The sequence below is a fragment of the Lynx rufus genome, unplaced genomic scaffold (genome assembly GCF_022079265.1).
Source record: "Lynx rufus isolate CCGP_SWC_20201006 ecotype Redwood Valley unplaced genomic scaffold, mLynRuf1.p SCAF_6, whole genome shotgun sequence".
NCBI classification, from domain to species: domain Eukaryota; kingdom Metazoa; phylum Chordata; class Mammalia; order Carnivora; family Felidae; genus Lynx; species Lynx rufus.
Window position 1 is genome coordinate 133,772,246 of NW_025814878.1, and position 22,017 is coordinate 133,794,262.

Sequence of the window (22,017 nt, forward strand, 5' to 3'; positions counted from 1 at the left end):
CTTCACCTGGAGGCTGTTACAAGACAACTCATTTTTTCCTTCCAGTGCCCACCTCCAACACTACAGAGGCAGGAGGGAGACAGCAGCAACCACAGACGGGGAGGGAGTTCAAAATAATGACGCCGCTTAAAGAAAAGTCCTGCTGTTTTGCATTTTTTTTTTTTTAATCTGAACTTTGAGACATCTTACTTGGTCCCGAACCAAAGACCGTAAGCCTATAGTGACGCTGTACCATAAAAAAAGAAATCTTTGGGGGCTAAAAGCTCTTGGCATCGCAGGCCCCCTGACACTGTGCGAGACCTGACATCTGGTCACTCCCAAGCCCTTCTGGAAAACCCTCGAAAATCCCCCCTCCCCTAAAACTTGATCTCTTAAAAGTCTGCCCAAAACAATTTAAACCATGAATTAGTTTGTCTTATTTATTTATTTATTTATTTATTTATTTATTTATTTATTTCTTATTTTTGAATGTCCCAAATATCAGCTATACTATGACCATTTTCAACTCAAACGTGAGGGAGGCGCTGTCACCTCTGGGGTTTTTCAAAGTCCTCAATGGAAACATTCCCAGGAGATCTGGGCTCAACGGCCGAGGAAGCTCCCAGCCTGGAGGCCACACCTGCTGGACTCCAAGCCACCTGGACAGTGCTTTGTATCAATGGGCCACGGAATAAAGGTGTTCAGGCGATTCAAGAGACTTAAAAGAGTGCACTGAAGGAGCCCACGGAAATTAAGAGAGTCAATAATAGTTCCAGGCTTTAACGCGACTCACCACGACTGTGTTTACTGCTGGTGGTTTCCTGTTTACTACGAGCCCAGGAGATCACCTGGGATTCTGGGACTATGTTAACCGTGCCTTTTACTTTCGACCTTCCGATGCTTTGACATCTCGGAGCCTTGCTGCCTCTAGAGGGGATGCCCCTCCCAGGGTTAGCTGATTCCTTGCCTGGGAGAGACATCTTCACATGCAAACCAAAAACCCACACCCCCAACCACCGCCTCTACTGGGCTTTCACCTCGGGGCCCCTATCCACCTGCCCCAATCACCCCAGGCCCAGATAGCAGACACCCAGGGGCAGCTCTGCCCCAGAGCCCCCTGAAATTATCCACACCAGCCAATCCTAAGCCTGCTCGTTTCTTCCCACAATAAAGGCTCTTGCCCATGTTCCCTCCTCGTCCCCCTGCCTCCTGACTGACTCTGGCGATTCCCCATGTGGCGTGCCCATCTTCTTGGGATCCGAGTAGAACAAGCCACCTTTCAGTGGCGGCTGTGCCCCCCATCTGTCAGCCTCCCCACACCTAAAGAGTAATAACATTTTAAAACATGGATGTTGGAATGGGACGTGGGGACTCTGACCGTCTAAGGTGCCCACCCGGACCAGCACTGCCTTTTCCTGGCAGAGAAGAAGGGCACAGTGACCCCTAGAAAGGCTTGAGCCTGCCGGCCGCGTTTCTCACTGAAGGTTCCTCATCTAAACTACAGAATAAAAAACAAAAACAAAAACAAAAACACGCCCAGGGGTGATTTTTCTAATCTTCCGGAGGATGGTACCTTTCCTAAGCCCTCCCATCTAGGAGCACAGAAGTGAATTCCTTACAAACAAGTGCCTTGGGGCGTCGGGGCTTAGAACCCGGCTGGGAAAGGTGATGGTCCCGCAGAGTCTAGGGGTGAAGGAAAACCCTCAATTCTCCGCACAGCCCGTTGCAGTCTGCCTCTTGGAAGAGGCTCACGTTGCCAGGGAAACCAGGGAGGACCGCATGACTGTGTGTGTGCGCGCGCGGGCGCGCAGGGGGCGGGGGTGAAGGTTACCTGTGCTCGGTGCTCCCCGACGGCAAACTGTATCACCGCCACGCCCGGGTGGTGGCTGTCCTCGATCCTCTCCACGGTGCTGGAGTCGATCTTCAGGTCGCTGCTGATCTCGGCGCTCTGGATGAAGTCTTCTGTCTTCAAGTCCTCCACCTTCTTCAGCTCCCCGTTGGCCAACTGGATGATGGAGCCTTTCATGAAGTAGGGGGGCAGCGTGGGGGGCGCGGCGGCGGGGGACGCCACGGACTGCACCACGGGCAGGTGGATCTGGGCCTGCACCATGGCTGGGTAGGCGGCCTGCGTGGCCAGGGCCTCCGGGCTGAAGTTCTCGTTCTTGGGGAGGGCGGTGGTGACGAACGTGTGAGGCACTGCCGCAAACTGGGGCGACGACGTGGCGATGGCGGGGGCGGCTCCCGAGCCCTCCACGTCGGCGCCGCCGACCGGGATGAGCAGGGGCTGCGTGCCGGGGATCACCAGGTGCTGGGGCAGGCTGCCGGCGTACGTGATCGCCTGCTGCTGGCCGCTCAGGTAGCCGATGACCGGCGCTTGGGTCCCCGCGTAGAAGGCGGTGGCCGGCAGTCCGACCGGGAGTGGCTCCGAGGCGCTGTGTGTGGTCTGGATGACCGTGTGGGGGGACAGCGTGGCGACGGCGGCGGCCTTCACGCCTTCGGGGCCCAGGGCCTGTTGGGGTGACAGCGCGTAGGACCGGTGCCCGGGCTTCCCTAGATGCAGGCCGCTTTTGTCGTTGAGGGTGGAGGGCGAGGCCTCCCGGTGCGTGACCGGCTGCACCTCCAGGTCGGCGGCGGGCGCGCTGCTGGTGGGCAGGACCATCACAGAGGCCCGGACCCCCGAGGAGTCCCGACCGCCGTAGTCCGCGGCGCTCGGGTGCACCACCACGTGCCTGGACTCGTACGGGTGAGGAAGCGACTTCCCGGCCTTCACCAGGCCCAGGTCGGCGGAGCTCGGGGCCCCGTACCTGCGGCCCTTCTCCATCTCGCCGTTCAGGAGCTCCTTGGCCTGCATGGCCTGCAGCCTGCCGCTGTCGGCTTTCTTGGCGGCCTCCCGCGGGACGAAGTGGCCGCCGGAGTCGGTGTATTGCACTACGACCTGGGGGGAGGGCCCCAGGGTGAGCGTGTGTGGGATCATCGTCTGGTGCGGGTGCAGGTGGACGGGGATGGCCGGAGGGGACGCCGTGCGCCCGGCGCTCTGCGGAGAGCTGGAGATGTGCACGTACTGGTTTTGCTGGGTGGGAGGGGGGGACCCCGGGGGGCCGAGCCCCGACGTCCTGCCCAGGTGCTGCTGCTCAGCCTTGTGTCCCGAGGCTTGGCTCAGACTGCCCATGTTGGCCAGCAGAGTGGAATAGGCTTCCAGCTGGGAGCGCTGGGATGGAGTGGTGGCCCCCGCGGCCGAGGCCACGGCACTGGTGACGGGGCTGGCCGTCGGGGAGATCAGCTGCGAAGGGATGAACCCGGCGTAGGGCCCGCTGTACTGGGAGGACCCGATGAACTGGAAAGTGTGCGGCAGGTGAGCGTACTGCACGGGGGACACCGGCGTCCCCGACTGCGGGGGAGGGTACGCGGCGGGCAGCGTGGTGGTCGCCGGCACGGACCTGGGCGCGCTGGGCGGGGAGTAGTCCAGCCCCGCGGACAGCGCTTTGTGTAAACCTATTCCCTGCTGTAAACCCAGCTCCACCGGGGCCCCCGCCGGGCCGTGCCTGCCGCCCCCGTGGCCGCGGCCCCCCGGGTTGCCGGGGAGCCATGCCACGGCCTCCGCCCGGTGGTTGTCGCTGGGCGCCGCGGCGGCCTTCTCCTCCGAAGGCCGGCTGGTGGCGGGGATCTCGCGCTTCTTGGGAGGCAGGCATTCGTTGCTCCGCTCTTGGTTGGATTTCATTTTTCGCCGTCCCCCCTCCACGGTGACTGTTTCACTGTCTGGCTGGCTCTGGTTTTAGTCTGATACATGGAAAGTCACATTTGATTTCTGTAGGGGATCCAGGCTCTTCATGAGGAATCATCTCCCCGTGGGTGCGATCGGCCCGCAGCAGCTCTGGAATCTGGGAAGAGGCAGACAGGGTGGGGGGCGAGGGGAAGAGGAGGGAAAGGAAATCAGAACATCAGACTGAGACTAGGCCTCTGGCTTCCACGTGAATTCCCCAAAACCTGATCACGGGCCCCAGCATTAAAGCCCATGAAAACACTGGCCACGTTGGAGAGCACATCAGGTAGACGTGAGGATAACCGGGAGGTCAGAACCTCACAGCAGATACCTTCTGATGGCATGAACAGCTCCCCTAAGACCCTCTGCGTTTCTCAATACCCTCTCTCCCTATTTTCTTTTCTTCTTACAGGGGAGATGATTTGGTTCTTAAATTTCCTTTTCAGAAATGCTGGTCCCTTCTTTACCTCTTCTTTGCCTTGCTGGGAAATCCAAAGAAGCCCACAGGAAGGGTGACATTAGGGGAAGTCAGCCTCAGATGCAGGTGCTGGGAAGGAGCAGGTGAGGAGTGGGGGAGGGGTCCCAGGCCACCTTCAGGTGTAAGGTCTGGGGTTGGCGGAGGTCGGGGGCGGGGGGCGGGGTGGGGAGTCTCAGGCCATCTTCAGGAGTAAGGTCGGGGGTGGGGGGGGGCGGTAGTGCCGGGTCAGCTTCACGTGTAAGGTCTGATGCCTCACCTGCCGGGGCTCCTACTCAAAGGTTCAAAGGTTCTGCCTGACTCAGGGTCCATACTCTGGTCCAAAGCCACTCTCTCTTCCCTCGCACACATGCACAATACCACATGCCAACTCAGCAGAGGCAGCCAAAAATAATCTTGTTCTCTACAAGTTTCCAAAGAATTCCCAGTACAGCTACTCATAGGGTAACAGAAAGCCAAAAGAAATCTGTGAGACAGTTAAAAAATGAATATGGTTATGGTTACACACACAAAAAAAGTGCGCTAATAGGGAGGCTACGTTGAAGGTTTCTCCTTCATGACGGTTATTCTTTCTTTCTTTCTCTCTCTCTCTCTCTCTCTCTCTCTTTCCATGTAGTCTCTGAATTGTCTCTTCACACCAGCTCCCTCCCTTTCTCCTTGGAAAAGGCCAACCCGCCATTAACCCTAGAGATGAAACCTCTTTTCAGATCAATCAGCCCCATGCGCCTCAATCGCGATCTATAAATAGTGGGCTGGGAGCCAGTTACATACATATATCTCAGTCCCTCAGTGGCCGGTGAACTTGGAGTCACCGTGACTGTGTGGGCAGATGGACACCCACTGGCAACAGGAAGCACATCAGTGGGACTAACAGGAACCGGGCTAATGAGCAGATGCGAGTGCCCCTTGCAGGCACCAGCTGTAGACACAAGCACTGTCACGTGCGGGCATCCTGGGAAACTGAGGCACAGGGCTTTGGGTTTTAGCATTTCTCCTACCCAGACCCTCTTTTCTACAATCTGATTTTATAAACATTTTTTAATCTTTATTTATTTTTGAGAGAAAGAGAGAGAGAGAGACTGAGCATGAGTGGGGGAGGGGCAGAGAGAGAGGGAGACACAGAATCGGAAGCAGGCTCCAGGCTCCCAGCTGTCAGCACAGAGCCCGACGTGGGGCTTGAACTCACGAACTGTGAGATTGTGACCTGAGCCAAAGTCGGACGCTTAACAGACTGAGCCACCCAGGCGCCCCATCATTTACTTATTTTATTTATTTGGTTTTTTTTTTTTTTTACTTTCTTTTATTTTTCAGAGAGAGACAGCACAAGTGGGGGAGGAGCAGAGAGAGAGGGGACACGAGTACCCGAAGCAGGCTCAGCGCTGACCGCAGAGGGCCTGACAAGGGGCTCAAACCCACAGACCGCAAGGCCGTGGCCTGAGCGGAGGTCAGACGCCTCACCGACTGAGCCACCCCGGTGCCCCTTCTACACTCTGATTTTAAAACAAGCACAACAAGGCAGCAAGCAGCCTTCAGCATCTGGTCCTTGCTGACGCTGAAGCAATGGGGCATCCCCACCGTCACACGGCCTCTTTTCTCTCCTCTTGCCTGTCCCAGCTTATCCCCATCTCTCCTATGTAGCTGCACTACCCCAGCCTAATCGGTAACCTTTTTTTTTTGGCCAATGATTTTAGCGGCCATTGTTACTCTTGCTTCAACATCGCTACCAAACATCGCAATAAAAAGATTATTCAAAAGACAGTGCCTGTCCTTAATGGTTATGGTCAGGGGCACACGAGGTGGAAGTTTGTAAATTTGGGGTCTCAACATCAAAGGTCATTTCAATAAGAACAGGGTTTCTCATTTGACAGGAGAGGCACTTTAAAGCCTGGGATGGAAACAAAAAACAAAGTGCAAAGATCTAGTACGTTCATGCTGGAGAAATACCTGTGTTGAAGAAATGATGTCACTTATATCCCCTCTCGACCTAGGGCTTTTATACGTTCAGAATAACCGTGCTCTGTGTAGCCTTCTTTTATAAACAGCGCAGCCCATAATTTACGCACAATATTTGCAACAATCAGGGGGCCAGTGCTACGTTTAAAACAATGACAGAATAAAATTAAATCACAAACTTATAAAAAAAAATCAGTTGCCCCTTCTGGCTGCTTAACAAGTGCTGACAATGATCTTTTAGCTTTAGATCTCAAGAGTCACTTAAAGAATTGTATAACTCCCACTTTCCCACATCAACTAGCAAAGTCATTTAGAGCCACTCAAAGCAAACCGTTCCACGCGCCCCCTGCTGGTTCCACAGTAGCACTGCTCCAATAAAACCCCACAGGATTTCATTAGGGATGTTCATGCAAGAGTGATATGTCAGAATCCAAAATGAGAACATTTGCATATAGTAGGCCCAGCCAGTAAGGGAATAGGTTAATTAGCCCAAGGCAGCTCGAGGGAAGAAAAAGCAGCAGCATAAAAGTCCTTTCAAAGCCAAGCAAAATGTCAAACACATTCAGAAGAGGTCCATTAGCAATGCAAATGTAAAATTGCCTATACAACCGAATGCACAATACCCCAAACCAGAAACCCCCTCTGAAGGTACTTCTTAAAGAGCCCAGCTTTAGTGAATCTGAAAAGGAATGCTGACTTGGTGCTCAGTAGTGCCTTAGTTTATTTATAGTGTTTATTTGAGAGACACTGGCTTAGCTGGCCCTAAAGATCTCTGTACAGACTCCACGGCTGGTCTTCTGCTAATGGACCACCGGGACATACTGGCCTTAATGCACAGATTCAAATTTATTCTTCTGAAAAGCGAGCCATTGATAAACGTCTTTTGCAGATAATACTAATGATAAATCAAGGATCCAGAGATTACCACGGGAGCTGGAGCGACCTAGAGCCAGACTGATACAAATTTCAACCCATCCTCGTCCTCCATTTAGAATTTAGAATGTCTTCCACTTGCCACTGCAGCTTGGAGGAGACGGGGCTCTCCAATTCCGGGACATGTGTCCCATCTCTATGCCCACTAGCTCTGTACTATCTGAAGCTGCCATCAGGAAGCACTGCGAGGGGAGGGATTGAGTCTTGCTGTATTTTCAGAGAACCACTAGAGGGCGCCACAGTTTGCCACCCAGGTCCCCGGTAACGGGATTTGATTCTTCACGGAATTGAAAGAATGGAGGGGTATATAACGTGAAGGTGGAAAAGCAGAGAGAGGAAAAGGAAGGGAGAGAGAAAGAGATTTAAAAAAAAAAAAGAGAAAAAGAGAAAAAAAGGAGAGTGGAATTTTTGCCTCGTAGGGTCTTTTTCTAGCTGCAGACAAATGGCCTCTGTGTTCCTAACCACCTTCTTGGGGCTGAAACACAACAGTTTAGCTGGGCCCCTGGGGGGCTCACTTCTGGATGAACAACAGAAAGATTTCTTCACGACATGAGGCCACACACTATTTTCTAAACGCTAAGTTCCCAAAGAACCATATATACACATCCTATTGTTCAAACATTATTATTAAGAAAGTTACTAGATGAATCGAGACAAAGTTATTAAGGGTTTAACCACATACGGTTTGCCTGAGAATCTCCGCTCTGAATGCACTTATCTTAAGCATCTTTATATCTACATTTTAACGTATTGCCCTATTCGTATTTTATCGTTTAACTCAGTGTAATAAGGCTTTGCTCTCCAGCGTGCAGGCCTCAAACCAGCAACACCAGTAGCCCCGACAGCTTTAGAAATGTAGGACCCCAGGCCCCACCCAGCCCTCCTGACTTAGAATCTGCATTTTAACAAGATTGCCAGATGATTCATATGCACAGGAAGGTTTCAGAAACTCAGGTATGAGATTAAATTTTCTAATCATAAGCTTCTAAGCAAATTAAACTTCTCTAGCCTCTCTTTCTGATGAAGGGGGTGTTGAGAAAGCAAACGCAGACTGGATGGAGCCTTGGCGATAAGCAGCTAATATTTAGGAAATATGCCGGTGTTTATTTGGGGGTCACTGAGACTCAAGAGAGTTCTAAGTAACAAACGCTCCTTTTCTTCCTGTTCTTTGTGTCTTCACAAAATATATGGAAACGCACTTCAAAAAAGCTGTTATCATCAATTTTATATGAGACTCAATCATCAAGACGCAAAACAAAATTTAACAAAAGAAGCCCCACACTTACGTCTTCGCTATAATTCAAAAAAACTTCCCCCATTACGGCCTTTCAGAAATGATAGGAAAATGAGATGCTTCTGAGCTGGAGGATGTGGGAATGTGTCCCCATGGAGTCCAAGTCCTGTAAATAACAACTGCTTTCAACGGGAGCCACTCCTAGGAGTTGGATACATACAGTCCTAAAACTGCTCTCCCAGGTCATGGCTGTAAACGGAACTGCTCTGCCCGGCACACCCAACAGTGTGAGTTTCCGAGCTTGAGCGGATCCCAGGGCTGTGGGACACGCACGTCTGTGCACGAGAGAGGCATGAACTGATGAATCTGGGTCAGTTCTGCAAAAACTGCAGGACCATTTAGGAGACAGAACGCCTGGCCATGACAGGGGAGGTCACCGGGGCTCGGCCAGCATTCTCGAAGTCCTGGCTTGCCAGTGTCCTTTCTGTTCACTCCACACAGTTCTTCATTCAGGTTAACTATGAAAAGCAGGCCTAACTCTGTCATCCGTGGGGCTTCAGGATGGAGAGAGGTGAGGGTGGGATGACCGCACAATTAGCTACCTTCACAGTGGATGGGACAAGCGTGCCCCGAGGGAAGTGGGTCACAGATTCATTCATCAGAGACTCACCTTAGTTCAAACATGGACAGTGGGCTCTAACTGTTCAGTGTCGGTGTGGAGCAAATGGTATGCCAGAACTCTATTTTTAGTTCTATTCTGCCCAACATTTTATTAGCGTTAAAAAAATCGTCTTTAGAGGGAACAGAAAGCTAGAAGAGACGTTTTCTAGATTATTGCGATTAATATTCAGATACAGGTATCCTCCACTTTGTCAAAGTTTGCCTTACGCTTGGCTTTTACTAAAGACCTACGTTAGCACCTGCTTTTGCAAACCAAAAGCATTCCAAAGAGGATTTTGCTTTTGCAAAAAAGGCGAAAAGCAAAAAAAAAAAAAAAAAAAAAAAAAAAAAAAAAAAAAAAAAAAAAAAAGAAAAAAACACAAAAAACACAAAAAACACAAAAAACAAAAAAACCCCAGCCTTCAGCACCTGTCTTGCCGTGAGCTGTTGTGGAGGCAGCGCGCACCCTGAACAGCGTGAGTAGCGCCACCAAGCGCCTTTCTGGGGAACTACACCCAGCCTCTCAGCATCCAGCGGCCATAGTTTGAACTGTGTTCTTTGAGCATCTGGGCTTTATCGGGATTTACTTGGTGCATCTGTTAGCAAGATGTGTCCTAAGGTATCAGAAAAGCCTAAGAGAGGTTATTCCGGGGGGTCTGGGAATGCTACAGCGTTCTCCAGGTAAATTAATGGTAATTACTTCTTCGCTTAATGCCATTTGGGCTTACAAGAGTTTTCATAGGAACACTCTGCTTTCCAACAGCGGGAGGGGAACCTATACATCCTCAGAAGCTGGGAGCGATGGCACAAAACCAAGAAAATTAAGATTGCTGAGAATAAATGCAAATGCTTGCCCTCAGTTTCAATAGCTCAATTCATTCGGTAGCAGGGGCTGGAGAGATCTGGCCTCAGATTGGTTCAAATGAAGGAGCCTAGCAATTTTTTGTTGGACCATACATTTCATATGAACCAACAGTTTGGTGTGGTGCCTGCAAGGCTGGAGTGATTCTGAGCTTCACTGATAACGCAACGTTCAGAATAAAAGGGATAAATCCTGCAACATCATATTTTGGTAAAAGTACAGTCCAAGTACTGAGGCAGGGGGTCAGGGCACAACGAAGTGGGTCCAGGGTGGACCGACTGGGTCATTGAGAGGTCTGGACGCAAGGCAGGCAAGTAACAGCGGAGGCAGCTGAGGATATATGGCCTGGGGAAGCACGGGGGAAACCGGAACATAAGAGCAATGCTCAGTCTCTACGGGGCTGTCCCCGGAAGGCGGGAGCACAGAACTCAGCCCCAGATTACTTGAGTAGGTACAGTGAAAATCAGCAAGTAGTTAGAACTGTTAAGAATAGGTTGGGCAGCCTAATGAGGCGGGGATCCCTGTGTCGCCCCAAGGGTTGAGACTGAGTTTGGAGACTGATGGTCCCAGATAAGTGGAGGAGACCCCTGTCCTGCCCAGGTGCTCATGCTCCCTACTTTTATATATTTTTTCATTACAAAGATTTTGAGACCGTGATTTCACCCGTGTCAAGCTGGCTTGCTCATAAGCCTAGCCTACCTTCCAACTTTCTTTTTGCTGTGTCCTCAGTGCAGAGCAATTATATGCTCTCTCTGCTCTTGCCTGGCATAGAGCTTCACGGCGCAGGCCTCCTGCTCCAAAATGAGGTGGCTTCTGAAGAGAACGAAGGGTCCACTCCAGGTCCCTTTAGGCCAGAGGCCACTGGAGAGGTGAGCACAACTTTGCAGAAGAGGCCGCTAGCTAAACCCCCACACACGCGGGCCCCCCTTCTCTCCTCTGCCTCTTGTGACGCGGACCTTGCCCTTCACAGAAGTGCAGCGAGCGCGAAGAGAAACATCAAAGAATAACAGCTTACCATCCGCAATCTACACAAGTGCTTGAGGACATAAGGAAAAGGTACATGGGTACCTTAATTTGTACCACTAACAAGATAGGGCAGTGGACCGAACAGAGGACCCACAGAAGGTATGGCCATCTGGAAGTGATGAGTGCGACTTTACTTGGAATAAAAGGGAATGTGTTTCAGGATCTTGGGATGAGATGATGACAGACTGTCCAGGTGAGCCCTCCATCCAATGACAAGTCTCCTTGTAAGAGAAAGGCAGAGAAAGGTTTGAGACACACAGACAGACGACACCATATGAAGACGGAAGGAGAGACAATGGGGTTTTACGGCCCCAAGCCAAGGAACACTTGAAGCCCCCTGCAGCCAGAGAGGTCAAGGACAGATCCTCCCTGAGAGCCTCTGGTGGGAGCAGCGTCCTGTCAACGCCTTGATTTCAGACATCTGGCCCCCAAAATTGTGCGATGAATTTCTCCCGTTTTATAAGCCCCCACGTTTGTGGTAATTTGTTAGGCAGCCCTAGGACATTAACACGAACGGCTTCCATTTATCCATCATCTAACACAGGCCGATAACTCGACTTAAGCATCTTATTTACCCCTTGCAACAAACTCTTTTTAAAACAATTTTTTTTAACATTTATTCATTTTTGAGAGTGAGAGAGACAGAGGACAAGTGGGGGAGGGGCAGAGAAAGACGGATTCACAGAATCCGAAGCAGGCTCCAGGCTCCGGGCTGTCAGCACAGAGCCCGACGCGGGGCTCGAACTCACGGACTGAGAGATCACGACCTGAGCTGAGGTCGGACGCCCGACCGACTGAGCCACCCAGGCTTCCCTACAATCTCTTGAGGTTTGTATTTTCATCTCTAGTTTTTCAGCGGGGGACACAGGCTTGGTTAAGGCCTCCCAGTCAGAGGAGAAGCCAGCACTGGAAACCACTTTTTTATTCTTTCCAACCATGATGTCGGGCAGACGGATGCACGGGGTGGCACCATGGTGATGGGAACCGGATGGCAAAGCTTCCACGTGGGAAAGACAGGATGCGCAGGGACGAGAGGGGGAAAGACGGCCACGGAGCCTGGGCACGGAAGCCGGCGCTAATCACGGACTGCAGCCGACCACGTGGTACTCAGTGCCACGGGCTGGGGTGACTAAGGAGGACAGGTCTGGATCCTGTCACCTCACAGGTGAGCCGGGGACCCCCAGCACCACCCGGCTCCCTGCTCAATGCCACCCACCCAGTTCTGATCACCGAGACCACCGCGTGGCTCAGAATCGTGGACACGAACACCCTCTCTCCCCGTCTAGTGCCACAAAAAGTAAGTTCAGGTCTGCACTCCAGGTGCACGTGTCCTCCCCCTCGGTGGCCACAATGCGTACGACAGGGCGGCTCCCTCCGAGGCAGTGCCTGGCTGTGGGACAGGGATGTGCCCCATCGGATGGGATTTTAGTAGGATAAGGAAACGGTCCAGCTCTCCGTATTAGCAGCACCGTGAAGAACAGTCTGGGGGGCTCTGCTCACGTATAGGTTTTTTTGGCAACGGCGCGGCCCCATTTGGGTGCCCCCTGGCTGGGGCCACATCTAAAGACTTGGAGTCTTTCCTCCGATTGAAAGCCCCGACCGAGATGTTGGAGGGGAAGCCTCAAGATGCAGGGTCGCTCTGGCCGTTCATCTCCTACTGAAGTCCTCCGCCCGGCCAGTAGCTAAACCGCCGTGTCCCTTGTCCCTAAGTGGGGCTCCGCTATTTCCTACTGCTGTCAGCAACACGGAGGGACGGCCTTCACCAAGCTTAGGTGAAAGCTTTTCTCAGGTTCCTGGCTTCTGCCATTACTGCCCCTGGCCAACACGAGGACAGTGAGACCAGACGGTGTTTTTAGTGGGTTCTGCCTCCCTGTGGAAACACGAGGGGATCTGCCACGCGGGTGGGGTCCACCGCGTGGGGACATTGCGCATGTCCGCGCGCTGGAGGACAGGATGTGCGAAAGAGGAGGGGGAGAGGGGCGAGGCCGGCAGCTGGGCTGTGCTGTCCCTGGAAGTCGGCTCATGTGGAATGTCACTGCCGCATCTGGGTAGCCAGAGTCCCCTGGCAGCCTGCCCACGCTGGGATTCCTGGAAAGGCTCAAGACGGAAAAATAATCACTTGGAGGGATAACCATCTGGGCTGAAACTGGTCCCAAATGAATTGTCCAACAGAGTTTGAGTTTTTAAGAAAAGCTGGAAATGCCTTTCTGTCACGACCTTCCCCGGCTCAATACATAAGCAAATACCTTTCTGCTTTAAAGTGTCCCGTGTGCCAGACTAGCCACCCTGGGACACCCAAGTCTCTGTTGACTCACTACTCTGGCTGAAGGCTGGGGACAGTCAGATGCACGGGCACTTGCCGGCACTCTGCACTTGGTGGTTCTCGCCTAGCCCTAGAGTGACCTGCTCGGAGGGCAGCGGTGCTTGGCCCCTCTGTGGTCTCATCCCGGGGACGGCTGCGACAGGTGCAGATAAACACAGTTAGAGTCGGGGCTGGAAGGACAAGAATCTGCATTTTTTTTAAGAAGAAGAAGAAGAAGAAGGAGGAGGAGGAGGAGGAGGAGGGAAATCATGAATTTGGGGAGACTATGTGAAATCGACAAATATTCTGTTTTCTGCAATCAAGTTGGCTAGGCATTTAAATGTTTACTTATTTTTGAGAGAGCATGAGTGGGGGAGGGGCAGAGAGAGGGGGACAGGGGATCCGAGGCGGGCTCTGTGCTGACAGCAGCAAGCCCGATACAGGGCTCGAACTCACGAACCGCGAGATCAAGACCTGAGCCGAAGGTGGACGCCCAGCCGACTGAGTCACCCAGATGCCCCTCATTTTTTGACTCTCAATTTAATGTTCTTAGCCCTCCAGGGGTATAGCTCAGTACAGAATTCACGCGGTGCCCACATCCATTGGCATACCTGGAATATACGTATTACATACGTACTAATATACGTATTAACGTTATTATGGAACTACCGACAGGAAGGTAACACATCCACATTATTATTACTCCTACTAAGAAGGACAGAGATAATAAGAAGAATAAGCTACGGGCGGTAGACTGTAGGTTCTAAACCCGGCTTCACCCCTAAGTGCCTATGTAACATGTTTTCTCTTTCAACGTAATCTTTATCTTACTCAAATTATACATGTGCCCAGTGTAGGGAGGCGGGTGTTTCAACAGTGTGTGATGCTGTAATTAATATCTCTGCCAATTAAATGGGCACATGCACAGTGCTTGGCAGAATGCACACCCTCAATAAATGGTAGCCATCGTCGTTATAATTCAGCAAATGCTTTCTTGTCAGTTCCCAGTTCTTTCCCACACTTGTCTGCTGCTAATCGCTCCTGCTTCCACACTCAAATCCAATAGAGGACCTTCCAACTAGCAATCCTTTCAAACATCTGGGGTTTCTTCCCTCACGCTGTGATTTATACAAAAGAGAAAGTCACGGATAGCTGACAATTTGTTTTCTTTCTTCAGTTGATCAAGGGAATGATAATCGGTCCCAATGCACAGGCCCCCCTTCACACCAAAGAGCGTGCAAGCAACTCAACATATACAAGTAGAATAAACACAAAGGGGGTTTGCTAACCTCAAGCTATAGGCATTTCCTGGTAAAGGGTAAGTGTATGGGTTCCTTCTTCCACTCCGCCTGCTTTTTCCACAATACTTCTTGGATGAGTAATCCCCAAAAGGCGTGGTGGGGAAATGCAGAATCTTTTTCCACATCCCACAGGAAGGCTGCCAGCTGTCTCCTTGCACACACTCTCCTAAGTTTTGCTACATGGCACAAAGGAAAGCACCAGAAGTCGCTAGAGGAGGCTTCGATTCTACCAGGCGCCAGGGGCTGGATCTCTGGGAGATCAGATGGTCCAAGTGTATGAACAGAGAATGTGAAAATCCCCATCAAGTCAGAAAAATGCCTTTCTGCGACTAAGGCATTCTAAGAGGGTCTCAAAGCATTCATTGCCCTTGATGTGGCTGGATGAAAGGGAAGTGGAAACCCCTGGATAATCCATAAACTAACAAAGCATTCCTCCAGGGTAGTAAATGTTGGTTTCCCTTCTACGGTTGTTTTCCAGTCTCTGGGATACTGTACAATCTTTCAGTCTTCTCGACTGCGAAGGCCCTGAGACGTCCTGGGACCCAGCCTCCCCAAGGCAAAGCAGGCACGACACAGGTCACTGAGTCTGTCTTTGTATAAGGCTACAGGAAAGCTCTACACACAAGCAATAACCAGTGTATGATCATCCTGTTGTAAAGACAAGGGTGTGATACTCAGGGTGTAAGCGATTTGCCTAAGGCTACGTGGCTCATAAATGGCAGAAATAAGATGAAAATCTTGGTGTATCTACACACAAACCTGGGTTCCAACTCTTGGATTGTGAGTGCATCTGCTGGTATGTAGTGCAGGACTAACCTTACTCAAAGACAGGTCTGGCCTCAGCTACCAGGCTTCTGGGATGTCCTGCCCGATAGGAGCATGTGTGTTTCCCTGGGGCGCGGGGCGGGGGGAAGGTTGGCCTCCAGACAGCCTAACCTTGTGACTTAGGATGGGGGCTTTGGGCCGTGCAGTATCATTCCAACATCTGGAGGAACAAACCATTAAAGGTATTGACCCCACCTCCAGGAGGGGCTGGAGACAAACAGCAGCCATGTGGATGCTATGTGATTCAACTCCAATAAAAACTCTAGACACCGAGACTTGAGTGAACTTCCCTGGGGGCAACATTCCATGGGTACACATTGTGAACAGGGGAGGTTAACACCCTCTAGCTCCATGGGGAGAAACTCAGAATCTTTGGGCCCCTCCGGAGTCTGCCCTATATGCCTCTTCCCTTGGCTGATTTCAGTCTCTATCCTTTCCCTGTGGTCATCTGTAACTGTGAGTAAAACAGCTTCCCGTGAGTTTTGTGAGTGCTTCTAGTGAATTATGGAACCTGAGAGTGGTTTGGGGAACCACCCTCTCCCAGAGTTGTAACTGGTGTCAGAATCGAGGCAAGTCTTGTGGGAACTGTTCTGACTTTCTATTTGGCCCATAAACTCCTTCTTATACTTCGTGACGATTATACACGTAAGAGAAACAGATCAAGTAATAGACATAATAAATGAAGTCCACCGGGGTTCACGGGTGAGAACAAATCATTAACCAAAGATTAGATCCGTCCAAATCTAACAGTGGCCAGGCAAATGAGTGGAACAGAAAGGTAGGTGCTCCTACCTACATGCTACCCAGCATCATCCAATCTGGGCCAGGGCCCAGTCAAGAAAGCCTCCCCACGGCAGTTACCCAATGGCACACGCACGTAAGAGGATTGAGTGGTTCAAGGTTTTTAGGTCCAGAGTCGGAAGTATTGGAGCAATGGGGGAAACCCATCAGCTAACTCACTGGTGTCTCAGTCTTCCCAGTCTGCTGAATGAACTGACTTACTGGACATCTCCCATGGCCACCGGGTATCGACCATCCCACCAGACCAAGTGGAGGGCTGGGCCCCATCACCTGGCTCTCCAGATTGTTGACGAAGCGCTTCTGATAGGACACAAAGGAAGTCATGCCTGTGCCTGGGACAGTACTGTTTCACTGTGTTCTTGGTTCTGTGTGCAATAGCAGGTAGCCCAGAGGCAGCAACTGTGGGCTGGGACAAGACATCCGGGAGCCTTGGTCTCAGGGCCTTACTCGCTGCACCTGCAGATCAAGAAGTCAACCCTCGCTGCACATTAGACTCACCCAGGTTGCTTTCAAAAACAATACCAACGTCCCGACTCACTCTAGACAGCTAAATCAGAATCCGCCTAGACCACAGGGCCCAGCATTGGCATTTTCAAAGATGCACCAGGGGCTTCTAACATGCAGCCAGAGGTGAGATCAGACATACGATCTTCGTTCCATGCTAAGTCCACTCCTTGGCAGAATGCCTCCACGATGCTTAAAGACAGCCTCCGATCGTCTACCCCCCTCCACTAACATAAAAACGATGTTCTCACCTCCTTTGACTGCGTTTTGAAATCACATGTCTACAGTGAGATACTACCACATACCCATTAGAACAGCCATGACTTAAACAAAAGGAAAACGACAAGCTTTGGAGAAGACACGGAGAAACCGGGACCTTCGTGCCTCGCTGGTGGGACTGCCTGTAACGTGGTGCGGCTGCTGTGGAAAACTCTGGTGGTTCCTCGTGAAGTTAAATGTAGAATCATCATGTGACCCAGCAAGTCTACTTGGAGGCGCACACCCAAAGGAACTGAGAGCAGAGACTCGAGTGATGCTTTATGCCAGCGTGCATAGCAGCATCCTTCCCAGGAGACAAAAGGTAGAGATGTCTAGAACGTCCGTCCACAGAGACGTGGATACACAAAATGTGGCATGGCCGTACAACGGACGATTTCTTACTCAGGCTTCAAAGGGAAGGGAATTCTGATCCGTGCTACGAGATGGGTGGATCTGGCGCCACCGTGCTCAGCGAAAGAAGCCTGATGCAGAAGGGCAGATAGTGTATAATTCTCCTTATAGGAGGGACTTAGAACGGGCACATTCACAGCGACGGAAAGCAGAACTGAGGTTACCGGGGTGGGAGAAGGGGAGGGGAGCTACTGTTCCGCATGCATACAGAGTTGGTCCGGGATGACGACAAAGTTCTGGAGACGGAGAGCGGTGATGGTTGCTTGAAAACGCGAACGTGCCTCGTGTCGCCGAAATGCTTAGAAGTGGTTAAAATGGGGGATTTTAGGTCATGTATATTTTATCACAATAAAAGAGAATTTTTCAAAATTACAAGTCACGGTCTTAAAAAGTCTGAAGCTTCAAGCGCAGTTTCGTTTTTCAACTTGGCAGGGCCCCTGCCCCCTAGTGCTGCCTGGAGGCCCACGGCTGGCAAAAATACCTTCTAGAGGCAGCCTGCTTTCCCTGGCCGGACGTCAGGGCCTCTTTCAAAGCCCTCCACGTGGTAATGCACTTTTCCACAGCCCCGACGGCAACTATGAGTAAGAAAAAGTTAAGGAGCATCAATTTCGGGGGGCATCGCCCCCCGAGCTCCCTACCCTGCCATTGCTGGCTCAGGACGGCGGGCCGGCTGGCATCCCCACCCCCTACGTCCCCCCTGTACTTTATCGCCCGGGTATGTCAGCCCCACCCTCTGCATCGGGGACACCGAGCTGTGGTGAAGGGCCACTAAGTAAATATTTTCAGCTCTGTGGGCCATGCGGTCTCCGGCACAACTCGACCCTTTGCTGTAGCGCGAAAGCGCGGCGGATCATACGCACGCGAGCGGGCACAGCTGCGTCCCGTTCCAACCCTCAAACTTGCCTGGCTCCAGGCCTTTGGGGATGCGTTCTCCACCTGCTCGGAGCTGCTCCCACGCCAGCCACTACCCCTCCACAGGGCACCCTGCTGGCTGTCTCCTAATCCGGTGGTGCCCACATCGCGAGTGCCCAGACGGCCCAGATGCCAGTGGCCTGGGAACCATACTTCCAGAACCACTGTCCTCCGTTATCTTTCACGTGTCTCTTTACACATCACTTACCGTAGGTTCTTCCCACCCCCAGCCCGTATCCTGTGCCTCTCCTTAGTGTCCTTTTACGTGCTGCCCTATTTTACCAGAAACACGCGGTCCGACAGCTGTCTGCTTGGCTACCTCCCCGGCGGGCCCCTAGGCTGCCACTGGCCACCCCTCCACACCTTTGACCATTGCAGACACCCTGTGACTTTCTTCAGTAAACATTCCTGAAATCTCAGCAAAGCCACATAAGACCACACCGCAGTCTTGTCCATCTTCGTCTCTAAGGCTTACCAATACTTACGTAACTACCACAGTCTCTTTATTTTTTAAGTTTATTTACTTATTTTGAGAGAGAGTGTGAGTGTGTGTGTGTGTGTGTGTGTGTGTGTGTGAGCAAGGGAGGGGCAGAGAGAGTGGAAGTGAGAGAGCAAGGGAGAGGGAGAGGGAGAATCCCAAGCAGGCTCCGTACTGTCAGTGCAGAGCCCAAGTTGGGGCTCGATCTCACGAACCCTAACTATTGAAGTCTTTTTTTTTTAAGTTCATTTATTTTGAGAGAGAGAGAGTGTGTGTGGCAGCAAAGGAGGGGCAGAGAGAGGGGGAGAGACAGAGAATCCCAAGCAGGCTCTGCACTGTCAGCACATAGCCCAGTGAGGTGCTTGAATCCACGAACCATGAGATCAAGACCTGAGCCGAAATCAGGAGTTAGAGGCTTAACCGACTGAGCCACCCGGGCGCCCCATAACTACCATAGTCTTACTCTGGGGCACTCACTGCACTTTTAAACTTGTTTTCATGCGTCCTCCTCGTTACATTGCAAACCTCCCCCCTGCCGGCCCCGTGCTGGGCACAGACTGCAATTTCATACCCTCGACATTCTAGGGTTGCTGTCCTGTCTTGGTTGGTTCATCGTTCTCATGCTCTGTCAGTCTACTGCTGTTTGGTCTTTCTTACAAGTTGGCTACCAAGAGGCAAAACGTTTCCGGATCTTTTCTCCTAGGTTTTCGGATGTAACGACACAGTGTTGGATCAAAAATTGAACTCATGACAGAGAACATAAAATACTGTGCATTTGAAAAGCATCTGCACTCAGAGATTCCATTGCAAACACAAATTCTCATGTGAGATTATTAACCTCCGATCCTTCCTGTGGCAGGAAGTACAAGGACGCCATGTGAGATGTTGTTAAAGATGTGTGCTAGATGAGAAGGCCTCTGAAAATCCACATCCAATTACCCAAAACTATGTCCAGATTGTCCTACCATCAATTCCAAGGAAATGCTTCTGGTAGCCTTTGGATTTACTGGAAGGCATACGTATTTACAAAGACAACCATTTTATTGAAACCAGCCTAAAGCAAGCAGAGAAAGGACAGGGAGACAAGCTGTAAATCAGCCAAGATAAGAATTTTCTCTGAAACAAAATGTTTGTTTTAAAATGAGGGGTATGACTCACGCTCCGTGAATGGGTGGCTGGGTTCTGACCCTCCAAAGATGAATTGTTCATTTTGAAAAAGCAGAGCGAGCGGGAAACCCACTTTCTCCCTTCCTTTATCTCAGCATGAGGCTGAAGAGCGGGGCCCCAGATGTCCGAGTCGCGTCCAGTGACCAGCAAAATGCGCCATGGGCTGACTGGCTACCTGCAGCTGTTTTCAATCAAAAAGCTGAATAATTACTGCAGCCTCTCCTGGGGCTCCCATGCGGCCAGCACGAAGCTGGTGGAGCAGTGAGGACGCTGGATGAACTGCCAGAAACCCTACAGAATTCAGCTGCCAAACTCCTCCTCCTCCCCCTGGCTCAGCGTCATGAACTTAATCAGGTATTCATTCAATAACAGTTTTTTACGCTCTCCCCGGAAGGATGCCAGCGCCCTCTAAGGCGAGGCCCAGCGTCAAATCGACGGCATTTGGCAGGAAGAGGTCAGGGGCAGTGTGAGGTTCTTTTATTTAACTTAGGGTCTGGGAACAAGGGAATCACCCTTCTCCGCGGTACATCTTGGACGTGCGGCGAAGGAGACGTTACCACGAAAAGCTGGTCAAAGAGAAGAAATGCTCTGCCTATCCTACGATGGTTTCTAGTTGTCCTTGCCGGGCCATCAACACATGGTGGGACCGCGGCGTCGCACAGATCTAGGCTCGACTTCCGGCTTTTGACATTTGGTCATTGGTGACTTTAGGGGAGCTGTTCAACTTTCTAAGCTTTGATTTCCTCTTTAAGAACATGGAGATAATAATAAACCCTATCTCGCAGAGTTATTATGGAAGTGCGTGGGGGGCATGTGGTCAGTTCTTAGCCGACGGGCTGGAGTATCTCGAAATACGTTACCTCTAGCAATGCCCAGCTTTCCAGCGTCAGATGACCTCCTCCTGGGGACTTGAGGGCACAGGCGTGGGATCCTAACTGCCACACTTATAATTCTGATTCCATTACCCACCAGCTGTGTTTCTGTCCCTCCATCTCTAAGGTGGGAATAATACCAACATTCACCTCATAGGCTTGCTGTGAGTTCACCCACGGAAAGAACTTAATTCAGGGCCTGACATGTCGCAAGAACTATAAATGTTGGCTGTTGATGTTACGATTATCTCTTGAGAAGGGCCTCCTTCACTCAGGTCACATTTTCATGCGTATTACAAAACTACTTTCCTCTCTTGAGTTCTTTCCCCGGTTACTTTGTGAATCACATGCACCCGTCGATTCCGGCAAAGATGTCAGGTAAAACCATCTCTAATTAAAAGGTGCCTTGCCTCACCTCCGTTAACGAGCGATTTTAAGTCTGAGCGTTTCAGAAAGTTTACTAACTCTCTAAAATTGTCTTCTAGGAAATAATCCCTGCTGGTGCCCTGATAAGTTTTTCTCCTTAACTGGACCAAAGCCTTGTCTGCAAGACAAATGGTCAATGACATCGACATTCCAAAATAAAATCCAAATGCACTCATGTTTTAAATTTGGGCTGTTGTGTCTTATTTGCCTTTTATTCCTGCAGTATAAATAGAAGCTTTGGGGCTTCTTTGAACATAGAGCACAGGACACTCTTTAGGCACAATGACTCAGTACTAATGAAATCAATCTCTTTCCTATTTAACCTCTTTAGAACACCCATCCCCTCACCAGAATCTCGATCACATTACAAATGCACACACACACACACACACACACACACACACACACACACACACAAAATGGCTGGCTATTTTAGTTAAGGCCCTAATAGGAAAGCTGGCAGCATAGGAGGACTATAATCTAAACAGGCAATCAAATGTTTAATGAACAAATGAAACGCGACAAAGTCAGTCCATGCCGTTAACAAGAGAGTTCGTTTTCCTTATGAATACTGTGGCCTCGGAAGATAATCTCTCTGAGCCTCCGTTTCCTCATCTGTAACACGGAAACAATAATGATTTCAAAAGATCGCTGTGAGATGAAGCAGGACAACGCACGTGAGAAAGTACAATGTTTATCACAAAAAAAATCCGAATATGTTTTCTTATCTGAACTTGAGTTGCAAACCTTTGACTGCCTGTAGTGAATTTCCATGTGGATGCTCTAACTTTCCCTATCACGCCTCTCAAACCAGCGTCCATTCTGGTTCCGTATTGGTCCAGTGGTTTTGCCCCATTTCCCCAGGCGTAAGAACAGAT

At 50.9% G+C, this 22,017-nt stretch overlaps 1 protein-coding gene across 7 annotated transcripts in view; it reads right to left on the minus strand.

Annotated features, from left to right (window-relative positions):
• The window catches only part of ATXN1 (ataxin 1), a 412,814-nt gene that overhangs the window by 15,317 nt on the left and 375,480 nt on the right, over positions 1-22,017 (minus strand). For all 7 annotated transcript variants that reach the window (XM_047101277.1, XM_047101276.1, XM_047101278.1 and 4 more), the window contains one exon: positions 1,811-3,857. In XM_047101277.1, coding sequence (XP_046957233.1) covers positions 1,811-3,697 — 1,887 coding nt within the window. In that variant the 5' untranslated portion in view covers positions 3,698-3,857. The remainder of the gene's footprint in view (positions 1-1,810; positions 3,858-22,017) is intronic.